Source organism: Protopterus annectens, chromosome 3.part0, assembly GCF_019279795.1.
Source record: "Protopterus annectens isolate FY-2018-M chromosome 3.part0, PAN1.0, whole genome shotgun sequence".
Taxonomy (NCBI): domain Eukaryota; kingdom Metazoa; phylum Chordata; order Ceratodontiformes; family Protopteridae; genus Protopterus; species Protopterus annectens.
Window position 1 is genome coordinate 1,775,816,944 of NC_056731.1, and position 22,310 is coordinate 1,775,839,253.

The following is a 22,310-nucleotide window of genomic DNA, read 5'->3' on the forward strand; positions in this document are numbered from 1 at the left end:
AGTTGATCCCTTTTTTTCTGTAGATCATCTGGTTTATATTTTAACATATTGGTGTCCTGTTGATGTTGACTGGTTCATGCCTTTTGTTTGGATTTCAATTTGGATTTCACGATAATCAGTAAAGCAGCCTAACAATTGTCCTATATTTATAGAGGGCTGAGACTGGAAATGACTGGGATGAGTATTGTGTAGTTTTATTGATTCATGGCATAGAATCTTCAGTCTTATGACCTACTGGGTTTCGTGAAACTTCATTCGGAGGAACACGTCTTCTGTATGTTACTAGAAGCTAGTATTGTAGCAGTGATTAATGTAAAGTGGATGTGGTGTTGGTTAAGACTAGGAGGTGTTCCTAATGCTGTTTGTGGCACACATGTAGATCGTGCTTACTAATGGGGCATTGGCTCAGAAAATCCAAGGGAATATCCTTCCTTGCAAATTGATCATGTAGGCACTCCCCTGTCATGTGACAGATTACCAGCCAATAGGGCTGTGCATGTAGGGATGATTCCCATTGCTCATAAATGTCCTCCTCCTTGGTCCATTTCCAAATATAAAGCTTTCAACAGAGAGAGGTAGAGTTTAATATCTGCTGTAAGAATGAATGTCCACAGTGTAGGTTGTATCTTATACATTTTTAAGCACTCTTTTATCCATGAATGTGGGATACTATCAAATGCTTTTTTCTAGCCTATCAGTGCCATACTTAGATTCTTCCCTTGTTTAGAGTTCTCCACTGTGACTTTAACAGCAAATGATCCTTTGTTCCACATGACTTACTTTTATTGTCCTTTTGTTCTATTGCCATAATTGAGTTTTCTTCTAAATGACTATAAACTGTCAGCATCAATTTCAGTGTATAGTTTATACGTTGTCAGAAGGCAAGTTATTGGTCTATAATTTTTAGGGTAGCTTACAGGTTCACTCTTAAGTAGGAGCATTGTTTTTCCTGTTGTTAGCCAAGTCGGTGTCTGTTCTGGATGCACATACAAATAGTTCTTACTTATATTTATTTATTTATTTTACATTTGGTTGCCAGGAGAGTCCGACTGGACACAGGTCCATTTTCAGCGGAGGCCCGTGGGAAATACATAGATTATTATAGAGGAAACCAATCAAAAACACAATGCAAGTCTAGGAGGCAGTACAACAGCACAAACCAGGAATAGGAAGTAGAACAAAGTGTTAGTAGACAGCTCCAGATAACATGTATCAATTAAGAAGAGAGAGACAACTCATAACAGCATGTAAAACATAGTAAAAAAATAAACATTGCTAAGAATACTATCTATGGGATTAATGTTTGAATCACACATTGTAAATGCGACACTCATAACAATAGTTTAAATGGGATTACTATAGCATTCAAACATAGTACTGTGTCAGATGAAGGAAGTTAAATAGATGCTAAATAAAAGATGAAGAAGGATAACAGAGTCATGACAGTATGAGTAGGAAAATGGAAAAATAAGATGTTAGTGAGCATACTGACTAGAGTGGGCAGTAGTGATTAGTGGATTAATACAAGAGGGTTAGCTTTGCAGATGAGACAGGATTTGTTATGAGGACAGTTAGTTGTATGATGGAAAATGAATTATTAAGTGGATGTTTGCCCTGGGGAATCACAGGAGCATAACCATTTGTTCATATAGTGGGTTTTTAAGAGTTTTTTAAATTGGGTTGCAGAGCTAATAGATGTCAGTTGGCCAGGTAAAGTATTCTAGTCTTTAGAAATAGAGTAACCAAAGAGAGATTTCCCAGCATTGTTATTGCATTTAATAACATTTAGGAGGTTTTGGTTACTAGATCTTAATGATCTATTTGTAGTGTAGGGCTGAATTAGATTCTGGAGTGCTGGGACTTTATTAGGGTAGTGGTACAGCTTGTGTGCAAGTGACAATTGATTGAGTTGCGGTAGCTGAGGCAGCTCAAGGCATTTATGCCACTTACGTGATACACAGTGATAGGTCCTATATGAGACTTCTGTAGCAAACCTACCAATCTTAATATAGCAGGATTCTAATTTGTTTCAGTCATTCTAGCAAAGGTTAGTTAAAATTGGGGATGCATATAGGAGGGTGGATAAGAGGTGTGTCCTAGCTATTGTTGCTAGTGTGTTTAGTGAAAAATTGCCATCACTGCACCCTCCGATAGAGGAGTCCAAGTTTTTTGAACTTTCTTGATAGTTTGGATTATGTGAATATCAAAACGTAGGTGGTTGTCCATTTCTACACCTTGCAGTTTTGTATGGATGTTTGGTGAGATCTTGACTTTGTTTCTGGACATGATGCTAAAATTATCACTTGGGGGGGGGGTCTACTTTGGATGAAAATAAGTAGTTTTGTTTTATTAGGGTTAAGAATAAGTTGGGAGTTAGTGAACCAGGTTTCGACTAGTGAGAAACAGTTTTAGGTTAGGGAGTGAAGGTAATCTAATGTGTGCACGGCACATATAAGGGTGGTGTCATTTGCATACTGGACTACCGAGGCATTGGGTGTCAGGGAAGATAGCTGGTTGGTAAATAGAAGAGTAATGGGCCAAGGATGGAGCCTTAGGGGGACCCCTAAGGAGACTGGTAAAAGAGGGGATAATTGGTTCTGCCATTGGACTGCTTGCTGTTGACTGGAAAGGTAGATTTTGAACCTTGAGATGGAGGAGGTGCTGATGTTTAGGGTGGATAGGGTACTAAGAAGTGTATTGTGGTTGACCATATCGAAAACCTTACAGAGATCTAAGAATAGAGCTCACACAAATTGTCCACTGTTTTTGTAGTGGTTAACTGTGTTGGTAAAGGACAGTAGTACAGTGGTGGTACTGTGGGACTGCTCATGGCTAAATCTTTGTGCAAATATGTTAATACTTTTAACCAAGGTTTAGGTGCTTCATCTAGTCCTGGGGTTTTCCAGTTAGAGGCTTTCCTTAACTTTGTTTCAATTTCTCTAGCTGCTACTTCATCCCATTTTATATCCTGTACCTTTAAACTTCTTATTCTTTCTTTTACTTCTTCTATTCTTTTAGCCGTTTTGTTATGTTCCATGGGTTCTTCATAAATACTTCTCCAAAATGTATATGTTTTTCCTTTTTTTTGGTGGGCATTCGGTTTATTTTGCCTTGTTTCTCAATTCTCTATAAAACTTTTTGGGATCATCAATAAATTGCTTATTTTGTACTTTTCCTATAAACTTATGTGTGTCTTCTAAGTTTTTCTGCCTGTGCTGAGATTTTTAGTTTGTTGTTTGTGATAGTGCATTATAGATCCTGATCCGTTCTAATACTGTGCATTGCTTTTGTCACATCTATCTTTCTAAGTATTTTTGCTGATCTCTTCCCTTTTCTATACTTTTCTAACAGTGACACTTTTTGTCTTAATAGCTTTATGGTTTTCTCTGTTAGATACTTCCATGATGGTATTTGGTTTCTCCTCTTCCTTTCCCTCACTACCCTGTTTTCTTGTGGTCGAACTTTATCAGTTATTAATTTAGCTGCACAGTAATATATCCTTTTTACTTCTGTTATATTGAATGAATCTCTCTGGACAGTCCTAATTACTGCGTTCATTTGTTTTATCAAACTTCTGCCTTTTTGGGTTTTATTGACCTTCTGAAGTCTATTTCTTTCATTGATCTTAATATGTCTGTCTATCTCTAAGTCAAGCAGCTGTTTTCTTATCTCATTTTCTTCTAAACTGAGGGCAAATTTTTTGTTTTCCATTTCCTACGGGCATTCTATAGAAAGTTCTATAGCATCTTCCCGTGACACATTCTCTTCAATTTCATCCTGTCATCCTTTACTCTGTAATATGGGAACTCACTGGCCTACATTTTCCTGTTCCTTCCCTTGCTGTCTAGCTTCAAGTGAACATTTATAATAGTTTCCTGTGGAAAGCTCTAAAATATATTCATATGGCATCTGACCAGTTGTTTCCCATTCCACTGGTTTCCCCTTAATTTGACGTCCGTTGCTCTATCCTGTTGTGGTGCTTTATGAATTAGATTTTCTACACTGAATCCTTCACTTCGCAGGTACTCCATGACCTCAGTTTCTATTTCTTTAACTTCTCCATTACTAATCTCCTTTTCTACTTTTCCTCTTTGTCTTCTAATTTTTTGTATTGTAAAGTTTTCCATGTCCATATTCCTTGGCCTGTATTTCTCTTCAAGTATCTTTGGTGCTGCTCTTTTTGTATTGATCAGTTTTGCTTTCTCCTTTGTATAGATATTACACCCTATTAAATCTCTTTCATTCCATGAAAATATTTCTTCTTCATATGTCTCCTGATATTCCTGTTTGTCCTTACTTTGGGGACTTACTCCATCATGCTGTGATGTAACCTGTGTTAGACCTACTACACCAAATCCTTCACTTCACAGACACTCCATAACTTCAACTTCTATTTTTTTAACTTCTACTTTACTAATCTTCTTTTCTGCATTCCCTCTTTGTGATATTTTTTATTGTGAAATTTTCCATGTCTGGGTGCCTTTGCCTGTATTTCTGTTCGAATATTTTTGGGGTTGCCTTCCTAATATTAATTAATTTGGCTTTTGCCTTTGCATAAATATTGCACCATATCAAATCTCTCTCTTTCCCATGTTCATATTTCTTTTTTTATACTTTTCAAAAATCTTTAGGTTTTGTTGTTTATATTTTCACACTTTCTCAGATGCTTCTTTTTCCAAACAGATCAAAGTTTCTTGGTATATATATTGTTTTTTCTCAAATCTGTCTTTTAATGAACACAATTTTTTATTTGAAGCTTCTTTCAATTTTTCTTGTGGAAGTATTTTTCTTTCCTCTAATTTCTCTCTCAATCTTTTTGTATAACTTGTGTCTGGAAATTCTGGGCTTTTTGCATAATAGTAACAATATGTAATTTCTTTCTTATCCTCAATAATCCACTCTGTCATCTTTATGGCTCTTCTTTGGCGTATTAGTTTTTGTGATTTTTGTGGACTACTACTACTTCCTTCTACAACGGAGGGGGGGGGGCATCCTCCCCCTGGGGCTGGCCTGGCCCGGCCCCATTGTAGGAATGTCTCTATATTTTGAGGATTCTGCACTGTCATTTTTTCCAGTCCAGGCCTATTTCTGTCCATGATTTATGTTATATAAATGCAGTCTAATATCACTGTCATCTTGGTGAGATTTTGTGAAAAATAAGGTCTACCTTGTGAAGGTACACACTAAAACTTGAAGATGAATTCAATTTCAACTATTTCTCCTTTGCTTGCTGACTTATCTCTATATTTGGACCCCATCTCTCCATTCGGAGTCCTGTTTCGCAGTGCATGGTATGTGATTGGCTTTAAGGATATTGTGATTCATAAATGGAATCAGCAGATGACCAGTATAGTTTGGTCTGCTCCAGCAGCTACTGCTATGGTCATTGTCACCCTTGAAATAAGTCTGCCCTTAAAAAGAGACCAAGGAAAACCCAAAGAGACTTTTCATATGTGTACATGTCTAACAAAAAAATACTTCTTATCAAAGGGACACTGATAAGTGGACAATAATGCTGCCACCATGTTTGCAATAACTTAGTAGCAGTGACTATGAATTGCTGGCAAGCTTCATTCTGTAATTTTGAGTTTGATTCTTTCAGTCTCTGTTTTCCTACAATGTGACTGGGCAAATTACTAAAACAGATAGTGCTCGTGGGCCACCTACAAACATTGACACGTGTGGCAAGTGTGCTTAACTGGTTAACAAATAACTTGACTATAGCTACTTTTGAATGGCAGAAGGTAGCGCGCCAACTCACTGAGTCTCCTTAAAAAAAAAATCTGTTTTTTTATTAACATGCTCGCTTTTTGTATCCCCCATTGGGCCTCTGGTACATCTCCAGAAGATATCTGAAGTAGAATTTCTACAGAGTATGGGAAGTTTGGCCAGGACACCAATGAAGAGAAAATTCCCCTACTTTTCTTCTAAGTACCATGTGATCTTTATCTTCCACTTGAATTACCAGCAGCTTATGCAAATGGGACAGCTATATAATGTCTCATGTGAAAGGTATTGCCTCAGTAGTGCAACACCTCCCATTTTGTTTTATTTATATATATATTTCAGTTTGATGACCGAGGAAGTCCACTGGGCCAAGAAGAGCGTGTTTCCAGTGAAGTCCCAGGGAGAAAAGCTCCAGTAACAAATTACAAGACATATAAATTGCAGATAATGCAAAGCCTTGTGAACAATTACGGCATGCTGAGAATACTCAGCTCCAGTAACAAATTACAAAACAAACAAGTTACAGATATAGTATGACATGCTGAGAAGAGTATAGTGTTAATATTGCAACATGAACTAAAACAGCTGGAATGGGGATCAAATTCATCAAGCCCTGTGTTCCTCCAGGCAACAAAGATAAGTCTGCTACCTGCTGAGCCACTAACTGATGATGCTCTTAATTAGTAGGGAAAAACTAGCTTTTTCATCTCCATTTTAAGACTTGAGCAGTTAACCTTGTTCCTTTCACCGGGTACTAGGGTTGACCTAGAAGGGCCAGAGTTGCTGCTGACTAAGTGTAAGTACCTTCAGATGTGTCAACAACTTCTGATGATTTTCCTCAGCTGCTAAGACTATTGCATAGTTTTTGGTGAAAACGCAAGCTGATTGATGGCTCAGCAGAGACGCATAGGATTGTTGTTATCATAGTTCCTCTGCATACTTCAGAAGGAGCTTTTGAACATACTTTTTTTGAATACAGGTTAGTTGCAAAACAAGTAAAGAAAATCATCTCTGATCTGAAAGTGTGTGACTAGAAGGTTGCCATTGCCACCAGTAATATAAAGTAACAAAGGTACAGATAACGTAGTATTTCCCATGCATGGAATAAACTCCCCCTTAACATTTGAATAATTTCTAACATAAATCTCTCTAAATACAGAATTAAAACTTTTCTCCTAAATGTCAACACCTGTCACTGCAATGATCCCACTTAAATCCCACCTTACCTCCTCTCACAATTTTAACACCCACCTATTGCAAGTGTCTTATTTCATTGGCATCTCTTTCTCTTGTTTTGATTAAGAAAAAAATTCTAACTTTTGTACTTCATATTGTGCACATTATTTTAATGTTTATGTAAACTTCATTCACAAGCCTTTTGTAAATTTATAATGTTCTCTTGTAAAGCACATTATTGTATTGTTTGCATACAACTTCATTGTCAGATGTTTTTCCTTATGTAACTGTAATAACTGTCTGAATCTTTTCCCCTCCAGGTCTCCACTGAAAATGGGCCCCTGGCTCAGTTGTACTAACCCAGTTAACAAATGACAAATAAATAATAAATAACATCAAGCCACAAGTCATTGAATAAGGGAAATGTTTTTTAAAAGGTGAATTTGAACTTGGCCCCAAGATTAGCAAGACCAGTAACTGCTACAAAGGGACAGACATGTACAGGAAGCCCTACCATTCTCAGTTCCAGGTATTGTATGATATTTGACTGCAGACAAGACCATTTTTCATATTTTCATTTTGGAATTAGTTCCCCCACTTCCTTTCGGTTTTAAAGAACAATATGTTTAATGAGTAGTTCTAATTTATGAGGAAATACATGCCATAGAATGGCTTCCTCTCCACCTAGCTTTTCTGTTGGAAATGTTCTACTACTCAGATGTTGTTCTGCTCCTTTATCAGAAGTTTAATTCCTCTTACAGAAAGATTCCATTTGAACCATTTTTTTTCCTTCTGGTCCCTAGGAATACAGAACTAACACAAGACTAAAAAGGTATGACCCTTTGCATCTGGCTCAGGAAATTCTGTATTAACATCATTCAAATTGTTTCATCTCCTTTAGAAGGGACCTAGTTCTGTGCCATTAATGTATGGGGTCTGTACCCTGTATATCCAGTTACCTGACTCCTTGAAAAAGTTCCTTTGTTCTCAGAAGTCCAAGTACTTTGATCATCTGTTCCAATGCCTTTCCCTTTGGTTTTTCCTTGGTAGCTCACACATAAACAAAATAATTAAGCTGTGTAAATACTTCCATAAGACTAGAGGATCTAGCCAGTCAACAATTAATAAAAACAAAATGATGTTCATCATTCTCACTGCTGCAGTATTCTTTTGTCTGCGCAGGTTTTTTCCTTCCCTGAAAACAACTACAGTAGTGAAGATTTTGAACATCTAGTGTTATGGTAAATGCAGCCTGCACAGCTGTACTTTATCACTGATGGGGGGAGCCCAACTCAGCACCACATGAGTATACTTATATACGTCTCCCCAGACAAATGCATGAAAGGCAAAAACAATGGGGGAGCATGTCAGTGTGTTGTTGGCAGTTTAGAAAACTCCTAGATGTAATGGGATCCTATCTCGCCTACATTCATGACAGATGGGTTCGGAGCCGATCCATCGGCTCCGACTCGGCAACTTATACACTAGCACGAAGTCTCTCATTGGCTGGGCTACTCCCTATCCCAGGATGCACTACACCTGCTTCCCCAGATCTCGTTTGCCGCTTTACAAGCTGGACATGGTCTCGACTTGGCTGGAGCTAAGTGGTTCTTTTTACCTTTATTGGTCCTTGACCTTGGGGTTTTTGTCATATATTAACCAAACAGCTGTTTTAACAGCTATTCTTTATACTATTTGTGACTTTTAGTGCTTGAGTGTCTTCTGGTACTTTATTTTTTTCAGTCGGGCAAGGCCCGTTTAAGTTAGAGGGCCTTTGCCCTACCCTTGTGTACTATTTAATTTTAATTTCCCTTTGTGGTTAATTGTTTTTCGGGCCAAGCCCGTTTAAATTAGAGGGCTTTGGGCAATTGGACTTGTTTTGTCTGTTTGTTTGTGAGGTAAAATTTTCCTAAGTGCTCGCGCCAGTGTGTCTCGCGCTTTTCAGTTGGCGCTTTTTTATTATAGTGCTTACTTTTTGTGGTAAAGTCATACTTGTTGTAGGGCCTGTACTATGTCTAAAGAACAAAAGTCAGGTTTTAAAAAATGCACTCGGTGCAGTTATAAAATGTCCATAACAGACAGCCATTCCATCTGTGTTTATTGTTTGGGGCCGAAACATCTGCAAGAGACTTGTAGCGTATGTCATGCTTTTTCTGCTAGAGTTCTTCAAGAACGTAAGAACAAGCTGATATTGAAAGGGCTTATCAAACCTTCTTTTGAGGAAGCCTTAAATCCTCCTGTTGCTTCCAAAAAGAAAAGATCGTCGGCACCGACAAGTCCGTCGGAGCCGACTTCTAAAAAGACAAAATTGACCTCTTCTTCCTCGGCTCCACTGACTTCGGGGCCGAGGGTCGAAGGGTCTGCCTCGATACCTCCTACTTCGGCTCCATTGCTTTCGGAGCCGCAAGTTGGAGTATCGAGAGGTGAATCACCTCCATCGGTTCCAATGGCTTCGGAGCCGGTGGAAGTGTGCAGCTCAGACTATTCCCCCTCGGCTCCGAAGAAGGCTTCTTCGGTGCCGATGGTGGTCCATGATGTGGCGGAGTCGGCGCCGATAGTTTTGGAGCCGTATCGGAGCCGGTCCCCTTCTCTCTCGGAGCCGAGAAGAAAATCTTCTCGAGTGTCTACCTCCTCTAAATCCTCGAGACTGTCAGATTCGGACCTGGATAGGGTTTTACAGAGGCTATTCCAGTCTCCAGTGTTTACTAAAATGGTCTCAGCTCCAGCACAGTTTGCTTCGGAGCCGATCCCCCCTCCAACACATTTGATTCCTCCTCCAACCTCTTCGGAGCCGTTGGAGCCGGTGGTGGTGGAGCAATGTGGAGCCATACGGTCGGAGCAGAGACCCCTTACAGGCCTTTCGGCTACGACTATGCTTCCTACCCTGTCCTCCGGTTCAGGGTTTGGTACTGCGACCTCTTCAGCCGGGCACGAGGGGAATACTTTGGGATTAGGTGCTTCGGTGCCTAGTCTTCCTCTCGGAGCATCGGCTGCTGGAATTCCCAGTGCCATCGTGGCCTCTAGACCAGTGACCTCCTTGGACTCTGGAGGTCCGGCCTTTGAGGCCATGAGGAGCGTGCTGGCCATGCCTTTGCCGGTTCAACAAGATTCTACCTCACCGTCCCTAGATTTGGAGACTGGTGCCTCTGTTGTGTTGCAGCCCCCCGGCAGCGGGGCCCCAGGGCCTGAGGATACCCCATCGGGTTTCCCTTCTTCCGGGTGGTCCGTCCAAAACTGCTTCGGACGAACCCCCACGGAAGAAATTGTGTAAGAGGAAGCACGTAGACTCCCAAGATGAGTCTATTACATCGGATACTGACCTCGATGACGCAGAAGGGTCCCCAAATCATCTTCGGATGATATCTCCTTCTCAGATATCTTGGAGATTCTGAGACAGAGAGGTGACTGGCAAGCCAAAACCCCTTCAGCTGAGGAGTCAGTCTTCCTCAAGGCCTTTGGGGCCCAGCCTTCCGCCTCCTGGGTGTCTCCGCCCTTCGATGAACTCCTTGATTTGGTTTCTCGAAGGGTGTGGGAACACCCTGATTCTGTGGAACCGGTGCCTGCGAGGCCCAATAAATTTTTGTCAGCCCCCCCCCCAGAAGGAATTTCTCACAAAGGGTGTGCCTGTAGATGCTTTGGTGGTGGCTTCTGCCACACAGCAGGACGTGGCAGAGGCTTCAACATCTATTCATCCTCCTAATAAGGATTCTAGGAGTATGGATAGGTACGGGAAGCGTACCCTGTCCTCAGCGGCCTTTACCTTACGGTCGCTGAACTATTTATGTCATTTTACGAGGCTCCAAAGGGATCTTCTCAAAGAGCTAAATGACTCTATTGTTGGTAATCTACCTGAGGCGCTGGCCCCGACTGTTGGCGCACAGATGACTACCCTTTTTTCTATCGTTAACTCGTCCATGAGGCTCATTTCGTATGCGGCCGAAGGGGCGAGTAGAGCAGCGGGAACAGGCGTTGCCCTCAGGAGGCAAGCCTGGTTACGCTTGTGTTCGTTCACGGAGGCCTTCAAGTCTTCCTTCACCGACGCCTTTGATGGGTCATCTTTGTTTGGACCCAAGGTGAAGGACACACTAACTCGGTGCGAGCAGGAGGGCAAGACTTTGACTGCCGTTGGGGCCCGTTTTTCCGCTCCTTCCAGGCCTTATCCCAAGGCTGGGAGAGGAGGGAAAATGTGGTTTAAAAAATCCCAAAAGGTCTTTCTCAACCCCACCGAGTGTTTCCCCCTCCAGAGGCGGGGGGGGGGGGAATTTTGGAAGACGCCGCCCCAGAGGTGGCAGAGGCCCCGTAACTCTGGAGACCGCGATTCCTTTCATGGTTCTTCATACAACCAGCGTTCCTGAGTTGTTGCCCGACTGTGCAACTCGAGCCAGTCGGGTCGCTTTGCGCACCCACAAGCTTGGGAATCCATAACAAGCGATCGTGGGTGCTTCGATCATTACCGGAGGATATATCATACCCTTCAACAAACCCCCTTTCTTTAAGCGAAATCCCAGACGTACCACCCAGTCAGCGGGATCAGGCAGCATTAGAGGTTTCAAAGCTGCTAGAAAAAAGAGCCATCCAGCCTGTCCCCATCGACCAGATCGGATCAGGAACTTACTCAAAGTTATTTTGGTACCAAAAGACAGGGGACTTCAGGCCCATTTTGGACCTCAGTTCATTGAATCGTTTCGTAAAGAAGTCCAAATTCGGTGTGGTCACTCTTCAATCTATTCTTCCTTTGCTGGAAAAAATGCATGGATGTGCTCCATAGATCTCCAGGACGCTTACTATCACATTCCCATAGCTCAAGAGTCCAGGAGACATTTACGCTTCCGCCTCGGAGCCAGTCATTTTCAATTCCGAGCACTGCCCTTTGGTCTCACCACAGCCCCAGGGTGTTCACCAAATGTCTGGCAGTGGTAACTGCTCACCTGAGAAGTCTGGGATTCCAGGTGTTTCCTTATCTAGACGACTGGCTCCTTACTGCCACCTCCGAGCATCTACTACTCCAAGCGCTCAGAGCCACGTTCACCTTGGGCCGTTTCTTGGGGAGCACGTTCAATTTGCAAAAATCTGTACTACAGCCATCTCAGCGTATTACTTTCATAGGCGCAGACTTAGACACAAAAAGAATGCGCGCCTATTTACCGGCAGCAAGAATTCAGGTCTTACAAGATCAAGTCAAATCCTGTCTCCCCCTACAAAGAGCCCCGGCCCATCGGATCCTACAACTGTTGGGCTCGATGGCGTCGACCATACTTTTAGTTCCCTTGGCCAGACTTCACATGCGAATCTTACAATGGCTACTGTCGGTTCAATGGTCCTATCAGGAACTTCCCTTGAACCATTTAATCATAATCACGGAAAGTTGCCGTTGAGATCTTCATTGGTGGCTTCTCCAATCAAATCTCGACCAGGGGCGACCATTTATACCTCAACGTCCCATTGCCACTGTGACTACGGACGCCTCCCAGGTAGGGTGGGGGGGTCATTACCTGGACAGGTCGGTCCAAGGCACATGGCAGATCCAGGAAACGCATTTGCATATCAATGTCCTGGAGATGAGAGCGGTACTATTGGTACTCCAAGCTCTCCATCACGCTCTCCCACAGGGCCCGATTACTATCCTATCCGACAACATGTCGGTGGTGTGGTACATAAACAAGCAAGGTGGAACCAGGTCTTACCCACTATGCAGAGAAGCCATGAGACTTTGGGTGGTAGCTACCAACCGCTTTCTAATGGCAACGCACATACCGGGGAAGTCCAATGTGATTGCGGACAGATTAAGCAGGACCATTCTTTTACCCCACGAGTGGTCCCTCAAACAGAGTATAGCTGCAAAAATCTTCGACAGATGGGGTCTTCCTTGCTGCGACCTGTTTGCCAGCCCGCACAATGCGAAATGCAGAGAGTTCTTCACACTGTTTCCTTCTCAGGGACAGATTCCCAGGGACGCTCTGACTCACATTTGGCTCCCCGGTCTTCTCTACGCCTTCCCTCCGTTCCCCCTCCTACCGAAGGTGATACAGAAGGCCATTTACTTGGAGAGCGAGATGATTTTGATTGCCCCGCACTGGCCTCGTCAAGTTTGGTTTCCCTTCCTACAGAGGCATGCGATAGAAGGTCCATGGTTTCTGGATCCAGTGCCAGACCTGTTGACTCACCAGTCAGGACGGCGTCATCCATCTCTCAGGTCCTTGAAGTTGGCAGCATGGTTACTCCACTTCCATCCTTAGTCCGAGACAATGCTCTTTCGCCGGACGTGGTCCACATACTGTCTTCTTCTCATAAACCTTCCACCATCAAACTTTATTCCAGTAAATGGAAAAGGTTTGCTTTCTGGGCTCAAGAACGGGGTATAGATCCTCTCACTGCACCAGTATCGGAGGTTCTGAATTTTCTGGCCTCCCTTTTCAGTCGGGCTCTTCAGTTTCTACCATTAAGGTTCAATTAGCAGCGATCTCTAATTTTCATGCTTCTTTTGAACCTTCATTGATGTCTCACAGACTTTGTAAGGCTTTCCTTAAAGGGGCTTGGCTCCTTAGGCCTCCTTTATCTCAGCCTGTTCCACCTTGGGATTTGAATATGGTTCTTGCTGCCCTAACTGCCCGTCCTTCGAACCAGCTGCTACTTGTGATTTAAAATTTCTGTCTTGGAAAACGGCCTTTTAGTAGCCATAACATCTGCTAGGCGAGTTTCAGAACTTCAAGCTCTTTGTTCTGATCCTCCCTATTTGATTTTTCACAAGCATAGAGTTTCATTGAAATTAAACCCTGCATTTATACCAAAGGTGGCCTCCTCTTTCTGTATGCAACAAACTATAGAACTCCCTGTCTTTTTCCCAGAATTCTCCAATAACGCAGAATATACTTTGCATCAATTGGACGTACATAGACAACTACGTTTTTATTTGAATAGAACCGCTCAAACGCGGAAATCAAATCAGTTGTTTGTTTCTTTTGCAGCGAACAAATTGGGTCAACCAGTAACAAAAGCCTCCATATCTAAATGGATTAAAGATTGTATCATTTTATTTATTCACAGGCTAATAAAGACCTTCCCTTTCCAGTCAAGGCTCATTCTACCAGGGCAATGGCTACTTCCGTAGCTTTTCACTCCAAGTTATCAATAGATGATATTTGTGCTGCGGCAACCTGGACTTCTCCGCACACTTTTATTTCTCATTACAAATTGGATGTGGTTTCTCGAGGCAGAGCTTCCTTTGGTTCCACAGTTCTCGGAGTGTGTTCCAATGAGCCACCGGGATGTAGGTGCTAGGGACGCTGTCCCATCTGTCATGAATGTAGGCGAGATAGGATCCCATTACATCTTTTAGTTATGTACTTACCATAACTTCGGATGTATGGGATCCATCTCGCACATTCATAAGTACCCACCCTCCTTCCCCCTTCCATTTGGATTTAGAGGAGCTGTAGTCACTTTTTTCTTGGCGTTCTTTCTTGAAGAACTTTAGTTGGTTATAGTGACTAATAGTGTTTTCTGTGTTTACATGGGTGTATGAAAGCGAACAAACAAGATCTGGGGAAGCAGGTGTAGTGCATCCTGGGATAGGGAGTATCCCAGCCAATGAGAGACTTCGTGCTAGTGTATAAGTTGCCGAGTCGGAGCCGATGGATCGGCTCCGAACCCATCTGTCATGAATGTAGGCGAGATGGATCCCATACATCCGAAGTTATGGTAAGTACATAACTAAAAGTTCAGCATAAATAGTTCGCTGAAAGCACTTTTGCTAGTAATTGAGAATTCCCATTTCTCCACTGTTATGTGACCTCAGAGTAGGTATATTTAAGTTTGGGGGTTATCCCCGCATACATGGTGCGTGCAGGGGGACTTGCCTCCCTTACTTTGATTTACTCCAAGTTTCACTGAAAGTGCTTTTGACAATACATTTTCAGAGTTTTTGCATTTAGGGAAAGTGGTGTTGATGTAGCGGCATGAATCCAACAATGGTACTGAGAGCTTATATCTAAATAAAGATCTGGCTTCTCATCTAAAACAAGTATGCTTGCATTTCACCCACCTCAGCTAGCAATGTTTCTTTTCATCACCCCATTATTTGTTCTTGGACAGGCATGAGGTTGAAAAAAGAGGAGGTGCCTTCTTGAAAATGCTGTTAGAAGTGAAACCTAGGGTATGGCTACAGCCTCTCTTGTCTCATCAGTGTAAGTACATATGCACCCCATGAAGCTAGTGGATATGTTACCAATCTGGGCTCAGAAAGCTAACTTCCTTCATTTACTTTATGAGATGTTGACCAGTCAATGGTGAGGGTTGCAGTGGTTTCCACAATCCCTTTCCTTCAGTCCTTGGCTGTCTTGAGATGGATTATGACAACCTGTTACTTGCACAAATAACTTAGTTAAATTGTTGAGGTGCATGAGAGTACAATTCAGCAATTAGGTTTGATGCTAGGGTTAAGACATGCCAGCTTCTCATCCACTCATCTTGCTCTGGCATTCTACACAGATGCTCAGAAGACATCAGCCTCTGCACTGGTCAAGAGAGTGCTTTTGCATACCATTTGTTCCCATGGTGAAATGGATGCAGAAGATACAGCAGTGAAGTTACCCATAAATGGCCATGTTCCTTCCTTCTACTTTTTTTTTGGCTGTGGCCATGTTTGAGGGATTAGTAGTTCTTGTGTTAAAGACTGGCAACATTTCTTTCCCTGCTGGTTATCCTGCTGAAGATTTCTTTGGAGAAATTCTCACAATTATGCATTTTGAAATGATCTTCAAGAGCATTTTTCCTACTTTCAAAAGCATCTAAAAAATTATCTTGACCAGAAAAAGTGGTGCCCTGTGCTATTTTTTCCTGGAGGCTTATATTAAACATGTACTGTTTCTTTCTTGGAAACACCTGGATGCAGGCCTTTCTTCAACTAAGAAGTCACGTTATTTGTGTTGAGCTCACATCTTGTAGAAGGGCATTTTATATTTGTTTATAATTTAGACTTTGCAGTGTTGGACAATTGTTTCTTATCACAGGCAACCCAGGAGCATTATTTAGATAATTAATTCTTTAAAGTCTTACATTATGGAAGTGAAGCTAGATGGAATCAAGCCAGTTACTGTGCAAAGAAACTCATTAACAACATAGCCACAACTGTCTAACCTGTATTGCTCAGCCATCTGTCTTCCCAGGTAAGACAGGTTCCTTTGGGTATCACTTCTGCTCAATATAGGTCTCAGAAAGTTCACCATTTTGCTGTCATCCCCAGACAGAGTCTGCAGTGTTAAAACGTTTCCTTTTGCTATTTTAGGTCTTGAGCACTTAGCTTTATTGGTCCATATGTTATTTTTAGGCCTGTCTTGCTGAGCAAGCCATAGAAAAACTGCTTGTGTTTGATGACTTATATAACTGAAAGGCTGTAGTGAAGTTATTAAAATGAATCTGTAGCAGAGTTTGGCATAACCCACTATACTTTTGCTGTGAGCGTGTGGTAATCAGGGTAGCACAGTCAGTCTCTCCATATTATATACGAAATTTCACTCTAAACTGTCCTAGATATCCTCGATCCTTTTTATTGAGCTCTCTCAGGATACTGCAGAATACCTCCAGAAGAGATGGTAGATGTTTCCTATTCTTATAAAGTTCCATCATATCATCAGTTATAAGAAATAAGATGGACATTTGCTTAAACAGACACTCAGTTTTTTTGCTTTTTTTTGTTTATATAAAATACAGTTACAACTAAAGTTTGATCTGCTAACCTCTCCAACTATTCTGACTAGAGTTGCTGCAATCACCTGGTAAAGTCCTTTGGATATAGCAGCAATTTACTGAGCCTGAACGTTAGGAAGCAATTTGCAGGATCGGGTATGAGGGATAAAGATTTTTTTAAAATGCATCTACTGTTTTGTTATAGTTGTTTGAAAAACAGGAAGATGTTGGACTTCAGAGAATAAATGAAGGATTGCGACAGTTGGTGTGGACTGAGTTATGATGATTAACTAAAAAGGTGACATTTGGAAGAACTACATCTTGTCTGTTTCTTTAACAAGGAAGAGGCTACTGAAGGGGAAAACTACAGGTGTGCATGTTGAGGTAATAACAAGGTGGGTTCAGTATGACACTGCAGTCCTACCAGCACAACCAGAAGTGCAGGCTTGTAGGCAGAATAGAAGTTTGTGTTACGCAGAGAGGAGCAGATGTAGGCAGAAGGCATGCTGCAAAATGGATGGTTGGGAACCAAGCAGATTTGTTAGGCAAATTGGATATCATGGAGTAAAGTCTTTTCTTGATTTCTTGTGGGCTTATGTTATTTTTTTAAATGTTTCTCAGCAGTAAACGTCAGCCAGTGGTTTTATGCATTTCTGGCAGTAAACAGTGATTACATTTTTATATGCAACTCAAAGTAGGCTCGGGATCTACCCCAGTCAGACAGCAAGTACATAAATAAAAGTACTTATGATCTCACAGATATCTTCTAAAAATAAATCTGTATCCTACGAATCTGAATGACTGCTGCAGAATGCAGCTGTATGTTTATACATACACAAGCACACACACATGTATAAATCTGTAATGAAACTTTAATATTTACTGTGGAAGTCATATTAGTAGTATTTAGAATGGATTTATTTTGATTTAAAATGTGTGTGTTTGATGTATTTTCTCCACAGCCATTTACAGGAAACTGTAGATGCTTTGAGTGCAGAACTTAAAAAAGTAAAAGCAGAGCTGGAGGAAAAGAAAACTGAAAATGAACGATTAAAGGTATACAGACCAGGAAATATTCTACAGTAATTATGCATTTCAGTTTTGATTTTGTTTTCCAGTTTTGCTCATTTGTTTGGAAAGTTAGTGCCAGTTTCTTTTATGAATGTGTCTAATGTCTGGAGATCTGTTGAGTTCTATAACGGTTAAATATTTTACTACTGGTGTACTGTTTTATTATTTTATCTTAGAGTGTAAAACTGAACGTTTTAAATATTTAATCTGTCTCTCTAACAGACACTACAGAGCCACTCAACCAATCAGGAGGCACTTCTCAGCCATCTAAGGGGTCAGCTAGAGGTTCATGAGTAAGTAATCAGTTCTGAGCTACACCTACGTTATTTTATGCCTTTGGTTTTAATTTGTGATTCTTTTTGAACAAAAATGAATCCTTTATGGCTAGAGTCTGCCAGTTTGTTGCACATCTCACAGTGTACTATGGTTTAGTGGTAACTATGAATATTACATACATTGTACACCTTCTTTTAAGGTTTTACACTGTTGATGAGTAAACAGAAAGACATTTATACACTTTCCCTGCATATCCTTTTGAATGAGTTTTTATTTCTGTATTGATAAAATATTTTTTCTTTAAAATGTTACAGGGATTTTAACTGCAAAATCTGCACATAACAGCTGTTTTCGTAAACAAATGTGTCTTTATTAAAAAAAGAAAGGTTAAATAAATTTCTAGGTTGTATATATGTCATTTGTTTATTTCATAAAATTGTACAAAGGCATGAAGAGATTGAAAATGTTTAGTAATGAAGAATGCTTTTGTCAAGAAGCTAATGGCTCATTTGTTAGGGAAAAACATTCCGGTACTGCATAGAATATGTTGATGTCTTTATGGTACATGGACCAATTTAGTTATAAAATACAAGCTGCAATGCATAATGCATAGCCCTTTGCAAGGATGCCATGGTCGTTCTGTTCAGGCAAATCTTGTTGAAATGGAACAGGTTAGTTCATGTTTGCACAGCTTTGTTGCAAAGCTGTCAGCTTCAGTATGAAGCATTAACACGTTTATTCATAAATTAGTATGTTCAGTGATCAGTGTCGGTGTGTGCAGTACATCAGAATTTGTTTTTGATCAGCCTAGAGTAATTATTCATGCAAGTCAAAACAGATGGCAAAGTTGAGAGGAAAAGGAGAAGAATTACGGCTTTCTGGCAGTGTAGGTAATTTTAATATAGACGAGATTGGTGCGAGTCCTATAGTTTTGGATTGATAGATTATCTAGCAGAACTATCATTTCAATAATCTCAATGGCTGCTCTGCAGTGGATACTTGGTACAATATTATAAATTACATTTACTGCAAATGTCATTGGAGAGAATGTGGTAAGATATCACTCATTTGCTACTGCTGCTGTTCATGGAAGAAACTTTTTAAGATTCCTTTACAAGGATTGCACAATGAAATGAAAATGTTCAGAGTAAAAAATAGCTGTATGTGAACTGTAAGAAAGAATTCCCACTTGACTTTCTAATTGGCATATTTTAGTAGACCTTTGCTTAATCGCTTGTACAGAATATGGCAGGGTGAACAGAGAAATAAACATGCAGCAGCTTTATTTTAGCATTCAGTTTTGCTGATAATTGACTTGTTACACAAAAGGCAGTTAATGTGCTTTTAGCAATAGAAGATAATTGAATTTTAACAAGTGCCATAGATAGTTATATAAGCATACATAATCTGTGAATTGTATTGTAAAACTGTATTTCATTTTAAAGTTGTTTTATGTTTTGTTGTAACATACTTCAGTTGTTTTATATTTTACAGAAATTTCTATTTATGTATATTTGATTTAATTGCTAAGTAATAATTGCATTCGTTTGAGGAAACAGCACTGAGAGTCGTGAATTATTAAATAATCCAAAGATTGTTAGTTTTTGAGTATAGTTTAAATATTAGATGCTCTCCAGTGATTTTTGCTGTATGGCACAGATCATTACTTGCAGAGTGTGATGCTTCACTTCTGCAGAAAGACCACAAAGTCATCATTGCCATAGCTAATGATTATTTCTCTCTGTTTTTTATTTGCTTCACTTCCAACTCCTAACATTTTCAGTGTATGCTTTGGTAGCTGGTAAGTACAGTTTGAGTACTCATTTTAGCACCCTTTTTGATTGCTTCCTTTCTTTTTACTCTGGTAAATGGCCTTTTTTATTTTACTATGGACAAAAGGTAATATAGCATTAGAGTTATCCATTCATGTAAGGCAATACATTTATATACGGATATGTAAGGCAGTGAAACTGCTAATATTGTACAGCTGCATACAGCCCTTTAAGGGAAGGTGTATTTTAATGTATTACTGTCTGGTACCTTCTCTTATTTTCTGATTATCCACTTAATAAATCTTAAGACCATGAGGGAGCTGGTAAGCATACTGCACTCTGCGGTCACATGGTAGAGAAGCTGATGCTGGATGGGGCACCAGCTTATTGCTTTTCACATGCACACACTGACTCACTCACATATTTATTTTATTAATTTATCCTTTGCTCACCAGGTTAATCCCACTAGACTAGTAACCTGTTTTCTGGGGGAGACCTGGGGTGTTTTATTTATTCTGCTAAGGGAAATTTGACAGGCCATCGGGGAAGTTCTGACTACTCTTTTCAATTGTGCTGTGGGATCTTTCACATCCAGCTGAGCTATCAGTTTAATGTCTCATCCAAAGGATGGCACACTCAGAAGTGCATTACCTTATTTTTCTGCACTGTGGTATAATCCATGGACCTAGAATGGGAAGAGAACCTGCAACCTTCTAGCCTTCCAGCAGCAAAGGCGAGTATGCTACCTGTTGCATAATCAGTGGCACACATGGCATGTATACCTTTCGGCAGTTTAGTTGATCAAGTCTGCTAGTCATCTATGGTGGGTCTACTTCACGTGACTGAAAACTCAAAATACTGAATTTCATTTGATTGAGACCACAGTACCTAATTTTCAAAATACTGAAAACTTATTTAACTGAGTTTCATTATACTGAAAGTTTACAATACTGAATTTTATGCCGTAGACATGATGTGTGTTTCCCTTCAACTGTGACTTGCTTGTGATAAAAAAAATTACTGCCACTTAAAGTGATGACTGTCAGAATACCGATAGTAGAATAGAAAGTAGTGTTGTTAAATGTGGGTATGTCTCTCTACATTTTTATGGGAAGTATTTAAAGTAATATGGAGGACGTTTCGTGCACTCTTGGAAGTAGTGGCAGTGTGTACAGTACTGTAAGGTAAATAAAAGGGGGTTCCTATTAGAAGACCAAAGACGCATTCTATCGAATGCGTCTTGGTCGAACTTAAAACAATTAAAAGTCACAATAGCAAAGAGACTTTTAAGAAAATTCTTTCCCAGGGAAACAATTTGCTTGGCCGCTTCCATTACTTTGCCATTTTCGGCACTGTAGTGTGATCTCGGAGTTGGTATATTTAAGTAGGGGGGTGGGGGCCAAGCCCCCCACTTTATATATTATTTCAATTTTTTTTTTTTTTTTTTTTTTTTTTGAGCAGTGATATTTTTTTCTTGGGAAAAAAATCACTGTTCTGAGCTTTCGAGATTCTAAGCTTTTACTTACATGGGTTTGATTATTTATTGTTCGCTTTTTTAAGCATTCGATGATATAATATAGGCCCATAAAAGGTATATGCACTTTTCACCACTGTAGTGTGATCGTGGAGTTAGTATATATAGTTGGGGGTATAGCTTTGGCCCCCACCTAGTTTGGTTTTATATTGTCCAGTTTCTGTTAAGAGAGTAAGTAAGTAGTTTTTAAGTTTTGGAAAGAGTTAATTGTTGGTGTTGTAAGTGTGCATATCTATGGATTAAAATTCAGTATTTTGAAATTCAACACTGTAAGCTTTCAGTATAGTGAGACTCAGTCAAATGAGTTTTCAGTATTTTGAAAATTAGGTATTGTGGTCTCATTCAAATGAAATTCAGTATTTTGAGTTTTCAGTCATGTGAAGTAGATCCTCTATGACACACCTTTGGGATGTAGGAAGAAACTGGAATATTTAGTGAATACCCTTGCAGAAACAGGGACAGCATGTGGATTCTACACAGAAGGCAGCCAGTTGATAATCAAACTGGAGACCCAAACACTGTGAGCAGCAACCATAGTCAATATACCACCCCTATTTAATGTTTAAATCATATCTGTCAGTCCCTATAGCATCGGTGGTAAGTTGTCTCACTGTAAAACAGGTGCTTGTGTGAATGAGATGTCATATATTGCACGCTCCATTAATATTTCTGATGAAGCTGGTACACTTAATAACTTCAGAGTGTAATTGTCTGCTTAGAGGGGAACAGATGTCTTACTGAGTCTGCATGCTTGCTACACCTTGCTGATATCTACCTTCCATCATATGGAAAACCATCCCATCCATCTTCTGGGTTACCACAGTGTTCTTTAAATAAACTGTAGTACAGAGATGTAGATGGTGATCTCTCTTCCAATCTTTCTGTGATCTAGCCCTCTGGGAAACTAAGACACTGTATTTGATACAGGGGTCCAGAATTTCTCTGCCTGTGGGAATCATGGTTTTGTAGTAGGTCTTTATTTAGAGGTTTTAGGTGCATCACCTTGGCTTCATCCATTTCAATCTAAGTGCTTTCCTTCAGAGGTTTTAGTGATGAGTTTAAGCTTGATT

The 22,310-nt window shown here is 40.4% G+C and overlaps 1 protein-coding gene across 1 annotated transcript in view; it reads left to right on the top strand.

The window, feature by feature from the left end:
- Nucleotides 1–22,310, top strand: part of LOC122797053 (polyamine-modulated factor 1-binding protein 1-like) — a 2,450,839-nt gene that overhangs the window by 2,176,757 nt on the left and 251,772 nt on the right. The window contains exons 29-30 of the mRNA XM_044065829.1: nt 17,550–17,643; nt 17,881–17,951. Coding sequence (XP_043921764.1) covers nt 17,550–17,643; nt 17,881–17,951 — 165 coding nt within the window. The remainder of the gene's footprint in view (nt 1–17,549; nt 17,644–17,880; nt 17,952–22,310) is intronic.